The sequence below is a fragment of the Ranitomeya imitator genome, chromosome 3 (genome assembly GCF_032444005.1).
Source record: "Ranitomeya imitator isolate aRanImi1 chromosome 3, aRanImi1.pri, whole genome shotgun sequence".
NCBI classification, from domain to species: domain Eukaryota; kingdom Metazoa; phylum Chordata; class Amphibia; order Anura; family Dendrobatidae; genus Ranitomeya; species Ranitomeya imitator.
In genome coordinates, this window is record NC_091284.1 from 709,370,232 (window position 1) to 709,386,812 (window position 16,581).

The window sequence follows — 16,581 nt, forward strand, 5'->3', positions numbered from 1 at the left end:
TCGAGCCAGGCAGGGAGAGGCCGAGCCGGGCAGGGAGAGGCCGAGCTGCGTAAGGAGAGGCCGAGCCACGCAGGGAGAGGCCAGAAGGGAGCCACGCAGGGAGAGGCCAGAGGGGAGCCGGGCAGGGAGAGGCCGAGCCACCCAGGGAGAAGCCAGAAGGGGGCCGGGCAGGGAGAGGCCAGAAGGGGGCCGGGCAGGGAGAGGCCGAGCCACCCAGGGAGAAGCCAGAAGGGGGCCGGGCAGGGAGAGGCCGAGCCGGGTAGGGAGAAGCCAGATGGGAGCCACACAGGGAGAGGCCGAGCCAGGACGGGAGAGGCCAGAGGGGAGCCGCTGGCTGCACATGGTTTGGGCAGAATAAAAATGATGTTTTAGCTCTCAGTTTTGTTTTTGTCTATTATAGAATTTGAACTATTTCCTAATAATAAATCCAGTTGCAGTGCAAAGCCGGTGGCACGTGCTCTGTTGAAATGAATGAAAGTTATGTGAGTCCATGAGCACTTTCACTGGGTAACATTTCCCAAACAGACCAGTTTCCATGCAGGAAATGTAATAACGGCGCTGTTAACCATGCCAGTCTAACCACATGTGCCTATGAGCAGGGAACTCCCAATGATAGCACTTACCTGCACTATGCAGTAAAGATGAGCTCTTATCAGGTCCTGCCGATCTTATATACTGTACTATATTAGGACTTAGGCCATGTTCACACGTCCAGTAATGATCCCTTAGAACGGATCCAGCAGAAACCTGTTAGGAAAAAAGTTGTGCTGACAACTTTTTAGTCCATTATTCAGTGATCTCTACTGGAAGTTTTTATTTTTTTTTATTATCCTTTTTTAACATTGGAGTCAATGGAGCCCATTTGTATCCGATCCAGCAAGAAAAAGGCTTTTCTTGACTAATCTGTTACAAATAAATGACAATGGATGCTACAGTAATGGGTCCTTTGCCCATTGACTTCAGTGATAAAAATAAAAAACGGTTCCGGTAGAGATCAGTTAGCGAGTAACGAACTAAAAAGATGTCAGCACAACTTTTCCTAACGGGTTTCTGCTGAATCCGTTCGAATGGATCATTTCCGGATATGTGAACATGGCCTTATGTGCAGCATTGCAAAAAAAAGTGCTCATCCAGAATTTATCTGACCCGGGAGAAAGCGGAGTGCCTACAAATCCCTGAATGTCTCCGGAGTAGACAGAGGCTGCCTGCCTGAAGTGAGATAAAGCGGCACATTATAATGCACTGTATGGGGAAGAAAATGGAATTAAGGGTCTGTTAAGAATCTCACAGAATTTTCGCTCCTATGAACTAGCACTTCTGGACTATGACTTAAGATTATTCCTTTGCAACATGTAGAGAACGATTAATAGGCCAAAAACCTGTAAAAACAAGCAACATATACAACAGGAATAAAATAAAATGACATCTGCGTATGTTATAATCATGAAACCAGTTGCTACGCTCCTTTTATTCACAAGGTGGATTTAAACCAAGTCATTGATGTGTACTATAAAACACAAAATGGGAAACGCACTGATGTCCGAACGGATGAATCTGCTACAATGATATGATGGGGACATACAACAAAGTAGTTAAAAACAAGCGAGAATTGCTGTTTACCAGTGGGGAAAAAAAAATCTGGATAATTTATCATTTGCATGATTTACAGAAAAATAATAACTTAAATTGTTAAAACCCTGCCATCTAAAATGCTGGTTAAAAAAGACACCCTCCCCCACATTGGTACCACCTGCCAACCCTCCCCTGAGACTACAGTATGCGGCAATAAGAAAATAGATGAAGTGAAGCATTTTTTTAAATATATTTTGTAAAAATCTTTAAACTTGTGCAAATTATTCCACCATTAGTGGTCCTCGCGTTTACTGTACATTCACTCCTTAGGTCCTTAGCAATCTGCAGACAAGCCCCCCACCATGTATCAATGTCTAGATCATCTCGGCAAAGCAAATGGTTTTACTCACACTGGTATTTGGATGTGTGCAGTTTAGCACCAGTTGGGAATTTGATGTGAAGCCAATGACACGCGTAAAAGAGCAGATACTAAATATTTGCTCATTAATATGGCCAACAACTCCGAACATGCGAACTTGCCCAAGAGTATATTAGTTCGATGGGCTGTTATCAAATGTCGATGGACGGTCTAGTCTGATTGTTAATGGGATCTGAAAAATATCTAATGTCCGACGACAACTTTGATATTGGCTCCTTATGTGTTCGCCTGCGATTGACCACCATGTGGCGATTTGCTAGGAATGTGGTTTATACCAATGAACGCTATTGGAACGCTTCACATGATGACACCAAATACACTGTGGTATCGCTTGCATTTATATATCAGAATAAAACTATGTGCTTTCGTCTTTGGAGAGATGATTTCTTATATTATAAAAAAAAAAATCGATCTGTCATGTATAAAAAAAGTAAAAATCTAATAATTTCTATCGAACCTGTAAGTTCTCATGTGGTGTTGTATTTCACATATCAGAGGTCTGGTTAAAAGAAAAGAAAATGGTTTTGGCGCCGTATTGGCCAGTTGAAAAAAAATGTTGACTGTTCTCAGTGCGAGAAACTAATAATCTTGTAGTTACAATACCTTTTATTGGCTTGCTTTCTAACATCACTTATTTATTTTTTTTATCATAAGTACAAGATTATTATTTGTTTCTCCCACACAGAACAATCATAGGTCTGATTCATATTGTGTTTTCCACAAATAATGAGTCAGACATGCGCTGATGGAGCCATTAACTTCAATAAGGCAAACAAGATTCCAAAATATTCACAAAGAAAGTTCAGGAGGCCTGGATGCTTTTCTTGATAAATATAATATTACAGGTTATGGGTACTAGATTCTGTGACGGGACATTAATCCTGGGAACTCGTCTGATGAGGAGTCAGGAAAGAATTTTTTCTCCTCATTTGGAGCAATTCGCATCGGCCTCATGGGGTTTTTTTTTATCTCTTTATCAGTGTGTTAGGTTCTATAGGTTGAACTCTATGAACGTATGTTTACTTTCAACCTTAGAAACTACAAAACGTGACCTCATTTCTTGTGGTATATGTCCTTTTAGGCAGACACAATAGCATACGATGGATGAAAGCCCCCGATATTTTCAGGAATGGGCAGACATATTCTCATCTTCATAGATGGATATTGCTGGACACTGCCCTGGAAAACATGCAGTTTTGCAATGCACTGTTCATTAAAATTTGAAGCAATTCTTTAGATATTAGCAATTTCCCTTACAGCCGATTGTCTATAAGTCCAACTACCGCCGCTGTATATCCTATAACCATTGCACCAAGACTGGCCAGATTCAAAACAGTGTTTACAAGCTCAATAGAAAAGAGCTTGTGAGCACTGCGCACATTCTGTTGTCTAGCAGCGGCTGTCGATCTCCATTAAATGGTAAAATTGCTTGCATCTCCAACAATGTCCGTAAAGATCCATTTAAGAAGATGGAGAAACCCTTGTCAATCCTCGTTTTCCCTGACGTCTGAGCAGTAGAACCTTACTGAAGATCTGCCTTTTGGCGAGTTAGGAGGCTTCAACCAATTTAGTGAGATCCTTTTGACCGGAAAATGAGAATTGCCAGCTACTAGAAGATGAAGAAGACACGTTTCCCTAGCAAGATATATTACGAAGTTTCATAAATTCTACTTGTTAATATAACAATAGGTATGGTTTGTGTTCCACAGAGCGTCTTTACGTATCTACTATCATCTAGGATTCACAGCTTTTGGGTGGTCCAGTTCAATATTCACATAAAAAACATAACTACGGAATCCTAATGATATAAAAGAAAACGGCTAATGATACAGATCAGAGAGTGTAAAACATGACACTTACCTGAAACTTTTCAAGAGAACTTAACTGTGGACCATGAAATTCGATAAACCCTAGCAAATATGACCAAGTCACAGACATTCATATGGGAGAACATACTGATGTAAGACGTAAAGCTTTACAGTGTGCTACAAAGTCAGTGATTACATATATGCCCAGGTTACAGTGCCAAGCGCGGCACACACCCTTGCTGCCAATCACGTAGGTGGATGCGGCATGCAGCTTAGTAGATCTATTGGACTTGAACCACTTGCATGTGCATAGTGCTACTCCTAATCTTGGATACTGCTGTCTGGCAAGTGACTAGAATAAGAAATACAGCTGACATTAGCAGTAGTGACCAGTGTAAATATAGAAAAGTAGCATTCTAGTTGCCAGCATAATGTACAATCGCTGTGACAGAGGCAATTCCTCGCCAGCTCCGAGCCCTATTGAGAGTCGTCCTGGGAGCAGAGTGCATATATGACTATTGCCGATCAGCCAGGTAGTATGACGGCGGAGTATATGGAAAGCTGGGGATGAATAATGACAATCCAGATCATAGCCATCAAAGAGAATTGCTTACTCCCTTGCCACAATGGAAAGAAGGCAGTAATGAGAAAGTGCATCGATATCGAGTTCTGTTTTGTTTGTGGTTTTTTTTTTTTTACCTGCTGGCAATACAGTTGAGTAGTTAGCAAATTTCCAAAAGACATATTCATTAAAACATTCAGCATATATTTAACAACATATATTAGTAGGCAACAAAATACTTCTGTATGGATCAGGACGATCGTTCTATCACTTGCATTGTCTATGACGGGGGCAGGTAAACGATAGCTTGACTGCGGCGTATGAACAGGGGCTTGTCTGGTCATTCGGCCGGTAAGCTACAGCTGGCGCGCCCCTGGACTCTATATACTCAAAACCTAGTAAAAATGCGAAACCCTCTGCGATTGCCATAGAACAATTCAACATCACCTCCATATTTACCACGAGCGGATCTGAATGTTGATAATTGTTATATTAATATTTACATATTTAAAATATAGGCAGAATATTTTACATTTAAGACCTATCTAAATGAAAAATCTAAATTCTACACAGTTTTTTTTTTTTCTTTCCCCAAGTTGAGCGCCCCACCTTAGTAGCATCCAGGCTCAGCAGACGGTGGGCTCTGTCGCACTTTAGCAGGGCACTCATGGCACCATTATGAAGAAGCAGTTTTACTATCTAATTTTAATTTAATAAGACAATACAAAGCTACCGCTGCAAATATCAAGGATTTAAAAAAAATAAATCCTTTCAATATTAAATAAATCTCCACTGAAGAACTAGGTATGCGTACATGCAGAGTGCCCAGTATGCGCTGGCACCACAGATGCTGTACCCCCACCAACCGTTCTGTAGCTAAAATACATTAACGTCCAGTGACTTGCTTTTTAATACTACCGTAGCACAGTGTTCCCTTTCATAAAATTATGCAGACAGACCATGATCTACTAGAGGTTATGCTAAAAGATAACACACGTTTTAAACTATTATCAAGCATTGGAATTTTGTACGTGAAATTTTGACAAAAATAAGAGCCCGGTGGCATGTCTTGAATGGTCAAGTTCAGTCTATTGTCTTTACATGTTGTACGCAACATAGATCGGATCTAAATGATCCGCTAAGAAACTGTCCCGTAGATGCATCCTCTGTTTTTCCCCTCGAGAGTTGATAGGGATGACTCCAGGATCCACCACCACCACCACTCCCACGATCAAGTAATGTTCTTCCAGCACAACGTTGGTCACAAGAGGAACCAGGTCCAGAGCTTCTTGTTCAGAGCCACAAAGCTCAACCACGACCACCAACAGGTTGGTCCATGTGAACACAGCACTGTTTTCAATGAAAGGAACACCAAAGAAGAAAATGTTTTAGCCATATAAAAGTGACACTGTAAAATTGTAAGCACTTCTGACAAATTGTATTAAATTTACTATATTTTTCAGACTATGAGACACCATAAAAAGGCTCACCCCAGTTTTAGATATTAAAAAACTGAAACAGTATTTCCTAATCAGTGGGACCTCCCTGGTGGTGTAAATAAGTAGAGGAGCCAATAGCATCAGGGGTCAATAACGTGCTTTAGGGTGTTCTACAGGGTAAGTGTCAGCCATATTAACCATCGGATCCCGTTAGTTCTTCTCTGCAGCATTCACATTATGCACACAACAGTGCTGTATGCACAGTAGACTCACACCTCTGCTACACTAACAGTATATACACACACAGCACTGCTGCACTAACAGTATACACACAACTCTGCAACACACACTGCACTAACAGTACATTCACACAGCACTGCTGCACTAACAATACATACACACAACTCTGCAGCATACACTGCACTAACAGGACATACACACTGCACTAATAGTACATACACACTGCAACAACATTACATACCGTACACACTGCACTAACAGTACATAAACACTGCACTGCTGCACTAATAGTACATACACACAGCACTGCTGCATTAACAGTAAATACACACAACTCTGCAGCACACACTGCACTAAAAGTACATTCACACAGCACTGCTCCACTAACAGTACATACAGACAGCACTGCTGCACTAATAGTACATACACACAACTCTGCAGCACACACTGAACTAATAGGACATACACACTGCACTAATAGTACATATGCACTGCTGCAGTAACAGTACATTCACACAGCACTGCTCCACTAAGAGTACATTCACACAGCACTGCTGCACTAACAGTACATACACACAGCACTGCTGCACTAACAGTACATACACACAGCACTGCTGCACTAACAGTACATACACACAGCACTGCTGCACTAACAGTACATACACACAGCACTGCTGCACTAACAGTACATACACACAGCACTGCTGCACTAATCATACATATACACAGCACTGCTGCACTAACAGTACATACACACAGCACTGCTGCACTAACAGTACATACACACAGCACTGCTGCACTAACAGTACATACACACAGCACTGCTGCACTAACAGTACATACACACACCACTCTACAGCACACATAGCTGCGTGCACAGTTAAAACATGCACAGGACTTCTGCATATAAACATATATACACACACCAGTGCTGCGGACCTCCTACACGGATTTCAATAAGTAGTTTAGTGCAGGTACAACGTTTTCTCATTCCCCAAACTTTCCCATTTTCTCAAGACGGGATTGATATCCTAGAAGGTCTTTCAGGTTCAGTGTTGGGCCATTTCAGGACCTGCAGCATAGTGAGGACTGTGCAGGTCCTCTTCCGCATAGTGGACTGTGCAAGTCCCCTTGAGCTTTAGCGATGTGCAGGTTCTGCTTCCTCTTCTGCCCTGCACAGATCAGATAGATCAGTGATGGGCAGGAGGCGAGAGAATTGTGCAGCTGATTAACTAATTGGACGGTCAAATACAGCTCTGTAGTATATAACGTAACTTAGGATTAATAGATAAAACATTTGCATCGTTACGCTTTATGAAGATTATATCTACCTCCTTTTCACGTGTAACCATATGTCTCCATACTTACACAAGTGTATTAATTCATGTTTCATACGTACCACTCAGCAATGCTCCGGTGTGTGCGTGACACTGAGGTTTCAATGTCTATGGGATGGTAGCGCAGTCCCCTCAACTCCAGTGTTTCATCCAGTGCTCCAACAACAAATAAGGCATCATGCCGTTCTACAGATGGAAACAAATAACTGAGCAAAACATATACTGTGGGAGAAAAAAGCCAAACTGGATCACATAAAGCATTTGCAGCACGTGTTCTCAGTGTCATCACAACAGCAGGGATGGGGATCCAGTGACTAAGTGAAATAGTCCAATCAGGAAGATATTAGATTTGGGACCACAGTACAAGCCTAGAGATCAGAGCATTTGATGTCCCTTGTTAAATATAAGTTAGTCCCGAAAACCCCTTTTAAAGTCAAGATTGTGGTTACAAGTGTACAGTTAAACAAATAAATCTCTAGACGACTTCCGTACCTCCACTTGCATCCGTCAGTTCTGTCCTACGAACAAAGCCAAGGTATCCAGTTCTTGCCCAAAGGGTCTGTGTGTCCCCGAAGCTGAGTTTGGTGTTAAAGTGATCAGCCTGCAGACTTTCACTGTCGTATATAGTGTAGTATCCACTGGCCGTGTGCGGACTGTTCACCCATATCTATGGCAAGAGAAGCAGACAATTAATAGCTGGAAATCCACACTGTAGTCAGATCAAAATGGGAGGATAAGTGAGGACAACACCGCAACAAGCACACAACCCTACAAGTGACGTAGTCACATATGGTGGCGTCATTTCCTCTTTTGAAGGTACGTATAGGGAAGCTAGGCAAAAATTGGCAGTTGGACATTTTAGTAGGCAAACTCAGTGCCAGCTTATGGTTTCTTAAGACCTGCTGATCAGTGATGGCTATATTTACACTCAGGATTAGTCCAGCATAGAAAATACACGACTACTGGCTCAGATAGGAAGGCAAAGTATCTATTTGAAACACTATTAAAAGTAATAGAAAATAAATAATTCCAGAATCCCCAGTGATTAGACAAATGTCATCTATTTTACAGCGAGCACCTACCTCACCAAGATGGGAATCTCCCAGGGGTCCTTTGGTCTCTGGATTAACAATAATCACTGTGACTCCAGGTAAAATCTGAAACAATCGAGTAATCAAATAATTGTCCAATGTAACAGACACTGAACTAATACAGAAACGTAACAGAAGTAAAGGCAGATAAACACCAGGAGCTTCATCCGGATTCAACCTAATATACACTGCTCAAAAAACATAAAGGGAACACTTAAACAGCACAATGTAACTCCATGTCAATCACAAATCAACCTGTCCAGTTATGAAGCAACACAGATTGTGAATCAGTTTCTCCTGTTGTGCAAATGGAACAGACAACAGGTAGAAATGATAGGAAATTAGCAAGAAAACCCCTATATAGGAGTGGTTCTGTGGGGGTTGACCACAGACGATTTCTCTGTTCTCATCCTTTTTGGCTGTTTTGGTCAGTTTTGCATTTTGTCATTGCTGTCACCCACAGAGGTACTGTGCAGTAACATGAGGAGATGTCTACAGTACAACCCACAGAAGTTGCTCAGGTAGTGCAGATCATCCAGGTTGGCATATCAGTGCGAGCTGTGACAAGAAAGGTAGCTGTGTCTGTCAGCACAGTGTCCAGTGCATGGAGCAGATTTGGTACCTGGAGACAGAACAGTACACCAGGAGATGGGTAGGGGGCTAACTCCTCCATTGTGCAAGGAGGAATAGGAGTAGCAGTGCGAAAGCCCTGCAAAATGACCTCCAGCAGTCCACTAACATCCATGTGTTTTCTTTCAAAAGTTTAAAGATGGTTGCATTAAGATCACCTCCTAAAAAGGTTAGAGTGCATTTTAGGATCATCCTGAAATTTTTCCAGGAAGCCAAACATCCTTATCTTTTTGTGAGTAGTGTATATGAGCCTGCTTGTTTTCATAAAACTGATCAGCCAAGTAACGTGTATCAGGGCATCTCGATCCCCCTCCAACAACAGATGTAAACATAGTCAAGGAGTGGGCTACTGGATCTAATCTGCCCAATCCTTTTGTTCTTGAGGAGATAAGCCAGAAGGAAGAACTCTGCAAGCAGCTTACCCTCTTCTTTCTACAGAGAGCACATGCATGTGTTTGGCTGACAGCTATCTAAAGTGTTTGGCCAACCAAAGTGGCTACGTACATTAAGAATGCAAACGCACATTATAAAATATAGATGTAGCAGAGGTTATTATGGTCATAAGCTCACCTTTCCAGACTCCAGGAGAAGCAAACTCTGAGGAGACCCTCTTTCTACCAAGCGTACCCTTAAAATGGAAAAGAACAAAATGGTCATTACATGACTTACTGATCTATTGGATCCAAATGATAAGGAATTTAGATGACGAATAAAAAAACCATACAAACAATATTTCATTATTATATAGTATATACTATACAGTATACATTTATATGACTAATGACACATCCTCGGAGTGACGAGGTTACTGATGGTGACGGGCCAGCACACGTGACCTGCCGTGGAGCAGCTGGAGAAATGTAATTAACCCTGATAGAAAATATAGCCATGAGTTTATCTGTCATCAACAATGCATGACTATTAGTTCAGATAGGAAGGAAATGTATTTATTTCGAAAGATCATTTAAAGTAAAAGAATAATTCCAGAAACCTCAGTGATTATACAAATGTTGGACAGCGCGCATAAGGAGCGGAGGATTGGCCATGAACATGTAGTCACACATAAAATGTCCAGGACAGGGATATAACTAATGCCAGTCCCCCTGACTAGGGTCAGGCGAAAACCTCCAATATTGGCTGACAGTCTAAGATGTATGGGGGCCTCCCAACTCTCCCAGATGATGATGTCGGGGAAGGAAAGGGTCTGGCCTTATGTTTTCCAGGAAAAAAAAAAAGCTGATGTCAGAGCCATTTGAAAGCAACTTTCTCTGCTCTCCCTGGTGAAAACACACAAACGTTCATGTGTATGAGTAAGTTTTGCGAGCTGGTGATGGTCGAATGAGCGCTCGGCCACCAGCTATCGTACGTACCATGCACAGGAACACTCGTCCCAGCCCTGCTGTGTTCTCTACAGGAGATGCCATCAGACTTCTCTGGTAGTGGCTTATCTCCTGGAAACCAGAAGAATCGGCCTTTGGAAGTACAATGGATCCTTCTCTGCTCCGATATGATCGGTTGGGATACAGTAGGGACGACCCCATACACAGACTGGCGGTGTGTTTGGCCAACTTTAGTTGAATGTGTACGACTTAAGAATAGGAACCTTATACCGCTAATGCAAAACTGGCCACGAGCTACAAACAAGCCCCTCTACTGAAATGGGTTCAAAATGTTTCACTTTCAGGACACAAGCCTCAAAAAAAAATAAAAAAAAAAATCTATCAACAGAAGTTATCAATTGTTACTATCCGATTTTAAGGATTCATGTTCTTATTATTTTGGCAATTCAATATTTTCATGATCTTTACTAAAAAAAAAAATTGCAATTTTTAAAAATGGCCATTGCGGTTATTGCACACACAGATGTCCTGTGTTTAGAAATGTTAGGAAGAGTTTTCATCAGGCTGCTTATCGTTAGAGGCAGGATTGCAAGAACATGTAAGATCTCTATACACAACTGATAATACAGGATCCACCAATCATAGAAGGTGATGTCACATCTGACATTGCTCCCCGCGCTTCAAAATTATCTTTGCAGGGGCTCATTAGATGCTTTAATACAAAAGATAGGGTCCATTCATTGTTTCTAATGTACATGTGGATTTCCTGAAACAACGGGAATTTAGTCTAAATAAGACTGTGTGGCCATTATGGAAATTGTAAGACTTCTATTTCTTTATTTTTAATACAAATTGTGGAACAGAAGAAAAGTAATTACCAAGATTTTTTTTAAAATACAGTACCGATCAAAAGTTTGGACACACATTGCATTGGTTTTCCTTGTTCTTATTGGAATGTGTACATTGTAGGATAAGAATGAAAGCAGCAAAATCACAAAGAAACAATAATGTAAAGAAGAAGTTAGAAAACTTAACTCGGATGACAGATTTACACACCCTTGGCATTCTCTCAAGCAGCCTGTTTCCTTTTGTTTACCTTTGAGGTTTTGCTGCCTTCAGTCTGAATTTTAATGTGCACATTCCAATAAAAACTAGGAAAACTATTGCATGAACAGGTTTGTCCAAACTGTTGGCTAGTAATGTATATTTAACACAAAAACCTGATTTAAACTATCTGTCACTTAATGATAACACATACTTTTTAAAAAGGACATATTAAAAAGCTATTTCATGGGGAAAATCATAACCAACGTTGTGGAAAAAACCAATTGTGAAGGCTGATTGATGTATAGACTTGGCAATAATAATAGTTACTTTCTGAATTCTGTGAATTTTTGTCATCAGGTTGTAATAAGTAATGCAATGCCATCTGGTCTCCAGCTATAATCACGATGTCCAGTTCATGTAAAAACACTGACTACAGGAAGCAGCGGATGAGCTACTGGGAGGTTACGAAGGTCATGGCAGAAGGTTTTATCCGGTCACTTGTCAGACTGCCAGAGGTCGCAGAAATGACAGCATCCACAGCGATACCCTGACATTGGCATCCCAGCAGATCCTGGCACGGATAACCAATATAGCCAGCATGACTAATCTGATGTGTGATGACAATCTGGTATAACGAGGAAGATATTTAACCATTTCACACCATTCAGTTATATACTCCAAAGACATACAGATGGGGAATCTAGATTGTGATCCCCAATGAGGACAGTGATAACAATATCTGTAAAGCGCTGCGGAATATGATGGCGCTATATAAGCAAACCAGAATAAATGATAAATTAGTCTACTTTGCATATTTGTATGGCCACATACTTCTATACTATTTCATCATGATTGACACTGCACATGCTGCACTTCACCTCAAAGTGACAAGAAACAATGGCCCCTATGCATGAAAGCCTTGCACCAGAAAACTGGCGTAAAAAGGGTTGAAAAGTTGCAACATGAGGAAGCGCAAACATTTTTGACTTGGCATTTTCACACCATTTTTGCCATGCTCCTTCAAAGTGGGCAGAGCTTAGGCGGGATGGGATGTGGTGTCTCCTGCTCATCAAATTCATGACGTGCAATGGTGTTCCTTACTCTAGTCCCTGAGTGGAATAAGATTTGTGGTGAGGGGCACACTTTACACCATGACCCTGTTAATGAATCAGGCCCATCGCATTCCACCCATCCTCTAATACCGGTGTGAAAAACGCCAGTTTTGATGATTCGGGGCCAGTGTATTAATTACAACGTCTCTAATTAATATTAAATGCAGCAAAATGATCAATATTTAAAAATGAATTAACTTATAACTTGAACTATAACTAGCTAAGGTTAACCATTGGAGGTTTTTCAGCTTTTCAGAAAATGGCAGTATTATAAAACTGAATACCTGTCATGTCGAAGAGATTTGAGATCCACATACACCGTTGTAGGATCTGGCCCTGAGGTTCCCTGGGAAATAAATGAAAAAACAACATATATAAATGGAAGACGTTTACTATACACAGGGATTTTATGACAAAATGCATCTTGTCATAAATTCGAAGATGTTTAAAAGTTAAAGGCATTGTCCAGGACTAAAATATTCAAGACTCATCCTTAGAATACCTCATCAATATCAGATGAGTGGGGGTCGGATATCAATCACCAGCCAGTGATCAGCAGGTTCCACAATGGTCCATCACCAGCCAGTGTTCAGCAGGTTCCACAATGGTCCATCACCAGCCAGTGTTCAGCAGGTTCCACTATGGTCCATCAGCGACCAATGATCAGCAGGTTCCACAATGGTCCATCACCAGCCAGTGATTAGCCGGTTCCACAATGGTCTATCACCAGCCAGTGATTAGCAGGTTCCACTATGGTCCATCACCTGCCAGTGATCAGCAGGCTCCACAATGGTCCATCACCAGCCAGTGATTAGCAGGTTCCCACAATGGTCCATCACCAGCCAGTGATCAGCAGGTTTCGCAACGGTCCATCACCTGTCACTGATTAGCAGGTTCCACAATGGTCCATCACCAGCCAGTGATCAGCAGGTTCCACAATGGTCCATCACCAGCCAGTGATCAGCAGGTTCCACAATGGTCCATCACCAGCCAGTGATCAGCAGGTTCCACAATGGTCCATCACCAGCCAGTGATCAGCAGGTTCCACAATGGTCCATCACCAGCCAGTGATCAGCAGGTTCCACAATGGTCCATCACCAGCCAGTGATCAGCAGGTTCCACAATGGTCCATCACCAACCAGTGATCAGCAGGTTCCACAATGGTCCATCACCAGCCAGTGATCAGCAGGTTCCACAATGGTCCATCACCAACCAGTGATCAGCAAATTCCAGAATGGTCCATCACCAGTCACTGATCAGCAGGTTCCACAGTGGCCAGATGAAAAGAACGTACAAAGTGGAACAGTACAGCCCCATACTCTGTGTTGTGGCCAATCTCAGGTACCAAAACCCTGCTCCTATGAAGGTGAATAGGAGTGAGCCACAGTAATTGAGAAAGGCCCCTACAGAGTGTACGGAGCTAAGCTACTACTGGACAAAATAAAATCAATATATACTCACCTTCTAGATAGCTGCCATTCAAGTGATGTCAGTGCTGCTGTTCTCAGGGGGGCAACATAACAATATGACTGCTGTATACTGTGACCGCTGCAGCAAATTGCTGGTCATCTGAGTGGATATCCACTCTAACAAAATAGTAAAGTCTGCAGTCGGTCAGCGTCCGCTGATAGCAATCAAGTGACAACAGTGTCATGTCACCCGCTGGTAAGAGCAGCACCGACATCACTGGAAGGCGCCACTGCAGGAGGAGATTATATGTTGTTTTTATTTCAGTGGGGCCTTAAATTAAATCAGAAGTTGTCCAGTAGTGGACATACCCTTTTAGCAGTTTGGGTGTACCTTCAATGAAACCTAAAAACATCATGGCACTCTTTGATCCTTATGACTGCATGTCTCTCGGCTGTTCAATAGTCACAACACATGGAGGGAGGATTGCCTACCAAACAGACATGTAGCCGTGGGGACTCAAAAGATATTTTTCAAGCACGCCGAAGACACTTGGTTAGCACATGAGCATGCTCAGATAACACCTTATCCGAGTACGTTCGCTCATCACTATTCACTAACAGAACGTTGCTAGGATAGTCAGCCATGCTGTAGATTCTCTGATGCTGGTCATGGTCACGGTTTCTACAAGCGTGCAACTCATATTACATCTCTCCTCCCTACTATACCACAACGCAGAGAGAATCCTGCAGTAATTACAGGACTAGCAATTTTCCGATACACACACAGATTTTCACACCCTGCTCGTATAAGATGTACAAGTTATGTTAATCATAACTCTACCAGTCTCAGCAGGGAGGAAGTAAAGGGCTTCGGTGATTCAAGTGTCTTTCCACTCTGTCGTATATGGACGTAGAGTGTTACCCATTATGTCTCTTCATTTCTAATTACCTGTAAACATATTGCAGTATTCACTCTTGATCCAAAGGTAGTACTAACAGCACGTGGAGACAGACCAAGATCTTTGAAAAGTTTGGAGAACGAGTACGTGAGGGCAACTCTTGGACGTTCTTCTGCCACCACAACACAAGTTCGTACATAAGATAGATTTATTCCTCTGGTCTGTAAAAGAAAATATCAGATGAGTGAAACTAAGTTAAGGTGTATACAGAACAACTGATGCCGCCGTGTCAGGCATCTACTTCTTTCTATTGAAAAGAAACCATTATGTGCAAAACGCTTAAAGCGAAGGACACGTTAAGAATGGACTTCACTAATGTTGAGTCGCCTGCATTAAGCGCAAGACTACAAAGAGCAAGGTCTGCTGAAAACGCTGTGCACCAACCCCATCATCCTATTACTGCCCATGAGTGAGACAAGACACATCTGTGGAAAGGACACAGGACCCTAAAAACATGGGAGAAGGTCCAGGCTCTCGCAACGTCTTGGACATTTGGTGAACATTTTGATGTTTCTTTGTAGGCTTTGTGGTCTGGAAGCCGGCAGAATGATATAACAAAAATAATTGAAAAAACCTTACAATGAGCATCTCTGATCTAGACCAAACTCCTTTAGAAGACAAATCTTACCTTCAACACCTCAATCTGGTTCCCAAGTCCCTTGGAGCACATCTCCATGACAGAATAGGAACAGAACGTGTCTCTGATCTTGTACTGACTTACTGCAGACAGCCAAAGGAATAAATTGGATTCCAACTCCATAGGAGGAATTAATATAGACTGGTGACCAGAGTAAACACTGTGGGCAAAGGGAGATGTAGAAATGATAATATTAGAGGACAGCATAGCCACTGTAAAAGGATAGGGAGAAAACCGTTGTACACAAGGTAGACAACTTTATGATCCCTATAGGATAGGTTTTTATTATAAGTAATATAATCAATACAAAAACCAATCAAACTGCGCAAAGTAAAAATCTGTTCTATCCAATGATCCAAAACTGTCAATGTTTCCCCAGACATATTATAATGTGCTCTCAGTCGATATTTGTGGACTTGTCAAAGTAAGCAGAGCGAGAACATACAAAGTCAATGTAGATGTCGTCCTTGGTTAGATTCAAATCCAGGACCCCAGCGCTGCAAGTCAACAGTGCTAACCACTGAGCCACAGCATTGCCATCCTAACAATCATTATGCAGCTACATAATACACATTTATGTACATGAAGCTGTCAGCTTTTTTATTTTTTGTTGATTTTATTATTTTAACACCAACCTGCAAAGGCACCAAAGTACAAAACCAAGTCCACAATAAGGATCCAGACATATGGCAATCTGGCGTGTAGAGTACAGTTCACACTGTAATTTTATCGCCCGGCAAAGTGCATTTACAGATCCATGGGACATCTGCAATTGAATGGAGAATTAAATTAATCATGATCCTGACCGTAAACACTCATCATATACAAATGGAAATGTGGAAATTGTAGAAGATTTTGGTCTAGTTAATATGGAATGAATAACTATCGAAAAATGAAAGATAATTTTCTACCTGAAGTTTGTTCAAAGTGTAGGAATTCTTTTTAATCAAATATTTAGA

At 41.7% G+C, this 16,581-nt stretch overlaps 1 protein-coding gene across 2 annotated transcripts in view; it reads right to left on the reverse strand.

Annotated features, from left to right (window-relative positions):
- Positions 1-4,564: 4,564 nt before the first annotated feature.
- Positions 4,565-16,581, reverse strand: part of DIP2B (disco interacting protein 2 homolog B) — a 259,008-nt gene continuing 246,991 nt past the window's right edge. For both annotated transcript variants that reach the window (XM_069758656.1, XM_069758655.1), the window contains exons 30-38: positions 16,258-16,388; positions 15,614-15,782; positions 14,976-15,146; positions 12,902-12,963; positions 9,689-9,746; positions 8,480-8,554; positions 7,890-8,064; positions 7,460-7,583; positions 4,565-5,731 (exon numbers count right to left, since the gene is read on the reverse strand). In XM_069758656.1, the coding sequence (XP_069614757.1) occupies positions 5,479-5,731; positions 7,460-7,583; positions 7,890-8,064; positions 8,480-8,554; positions 9,689-9,746; positions 12,902-12,963; positions 14,976-15,146; positions 15,614-15,782; positions 16,258-16,388 (1,218 nt within the window). In that variant the 3' untranslated portion in view covers positions 4,565-5,478. The remainder of the gene's footprint in view (positions 5,732-7,459; positions 7,584-7,889; positions 8,065-8,479; positions 8,555-9,688; positions 9,747-12,901; positions 12,964-14,975; positions 15,147-15,613; positions 15,783-16,257; positions 16,389-16,581) is intronic.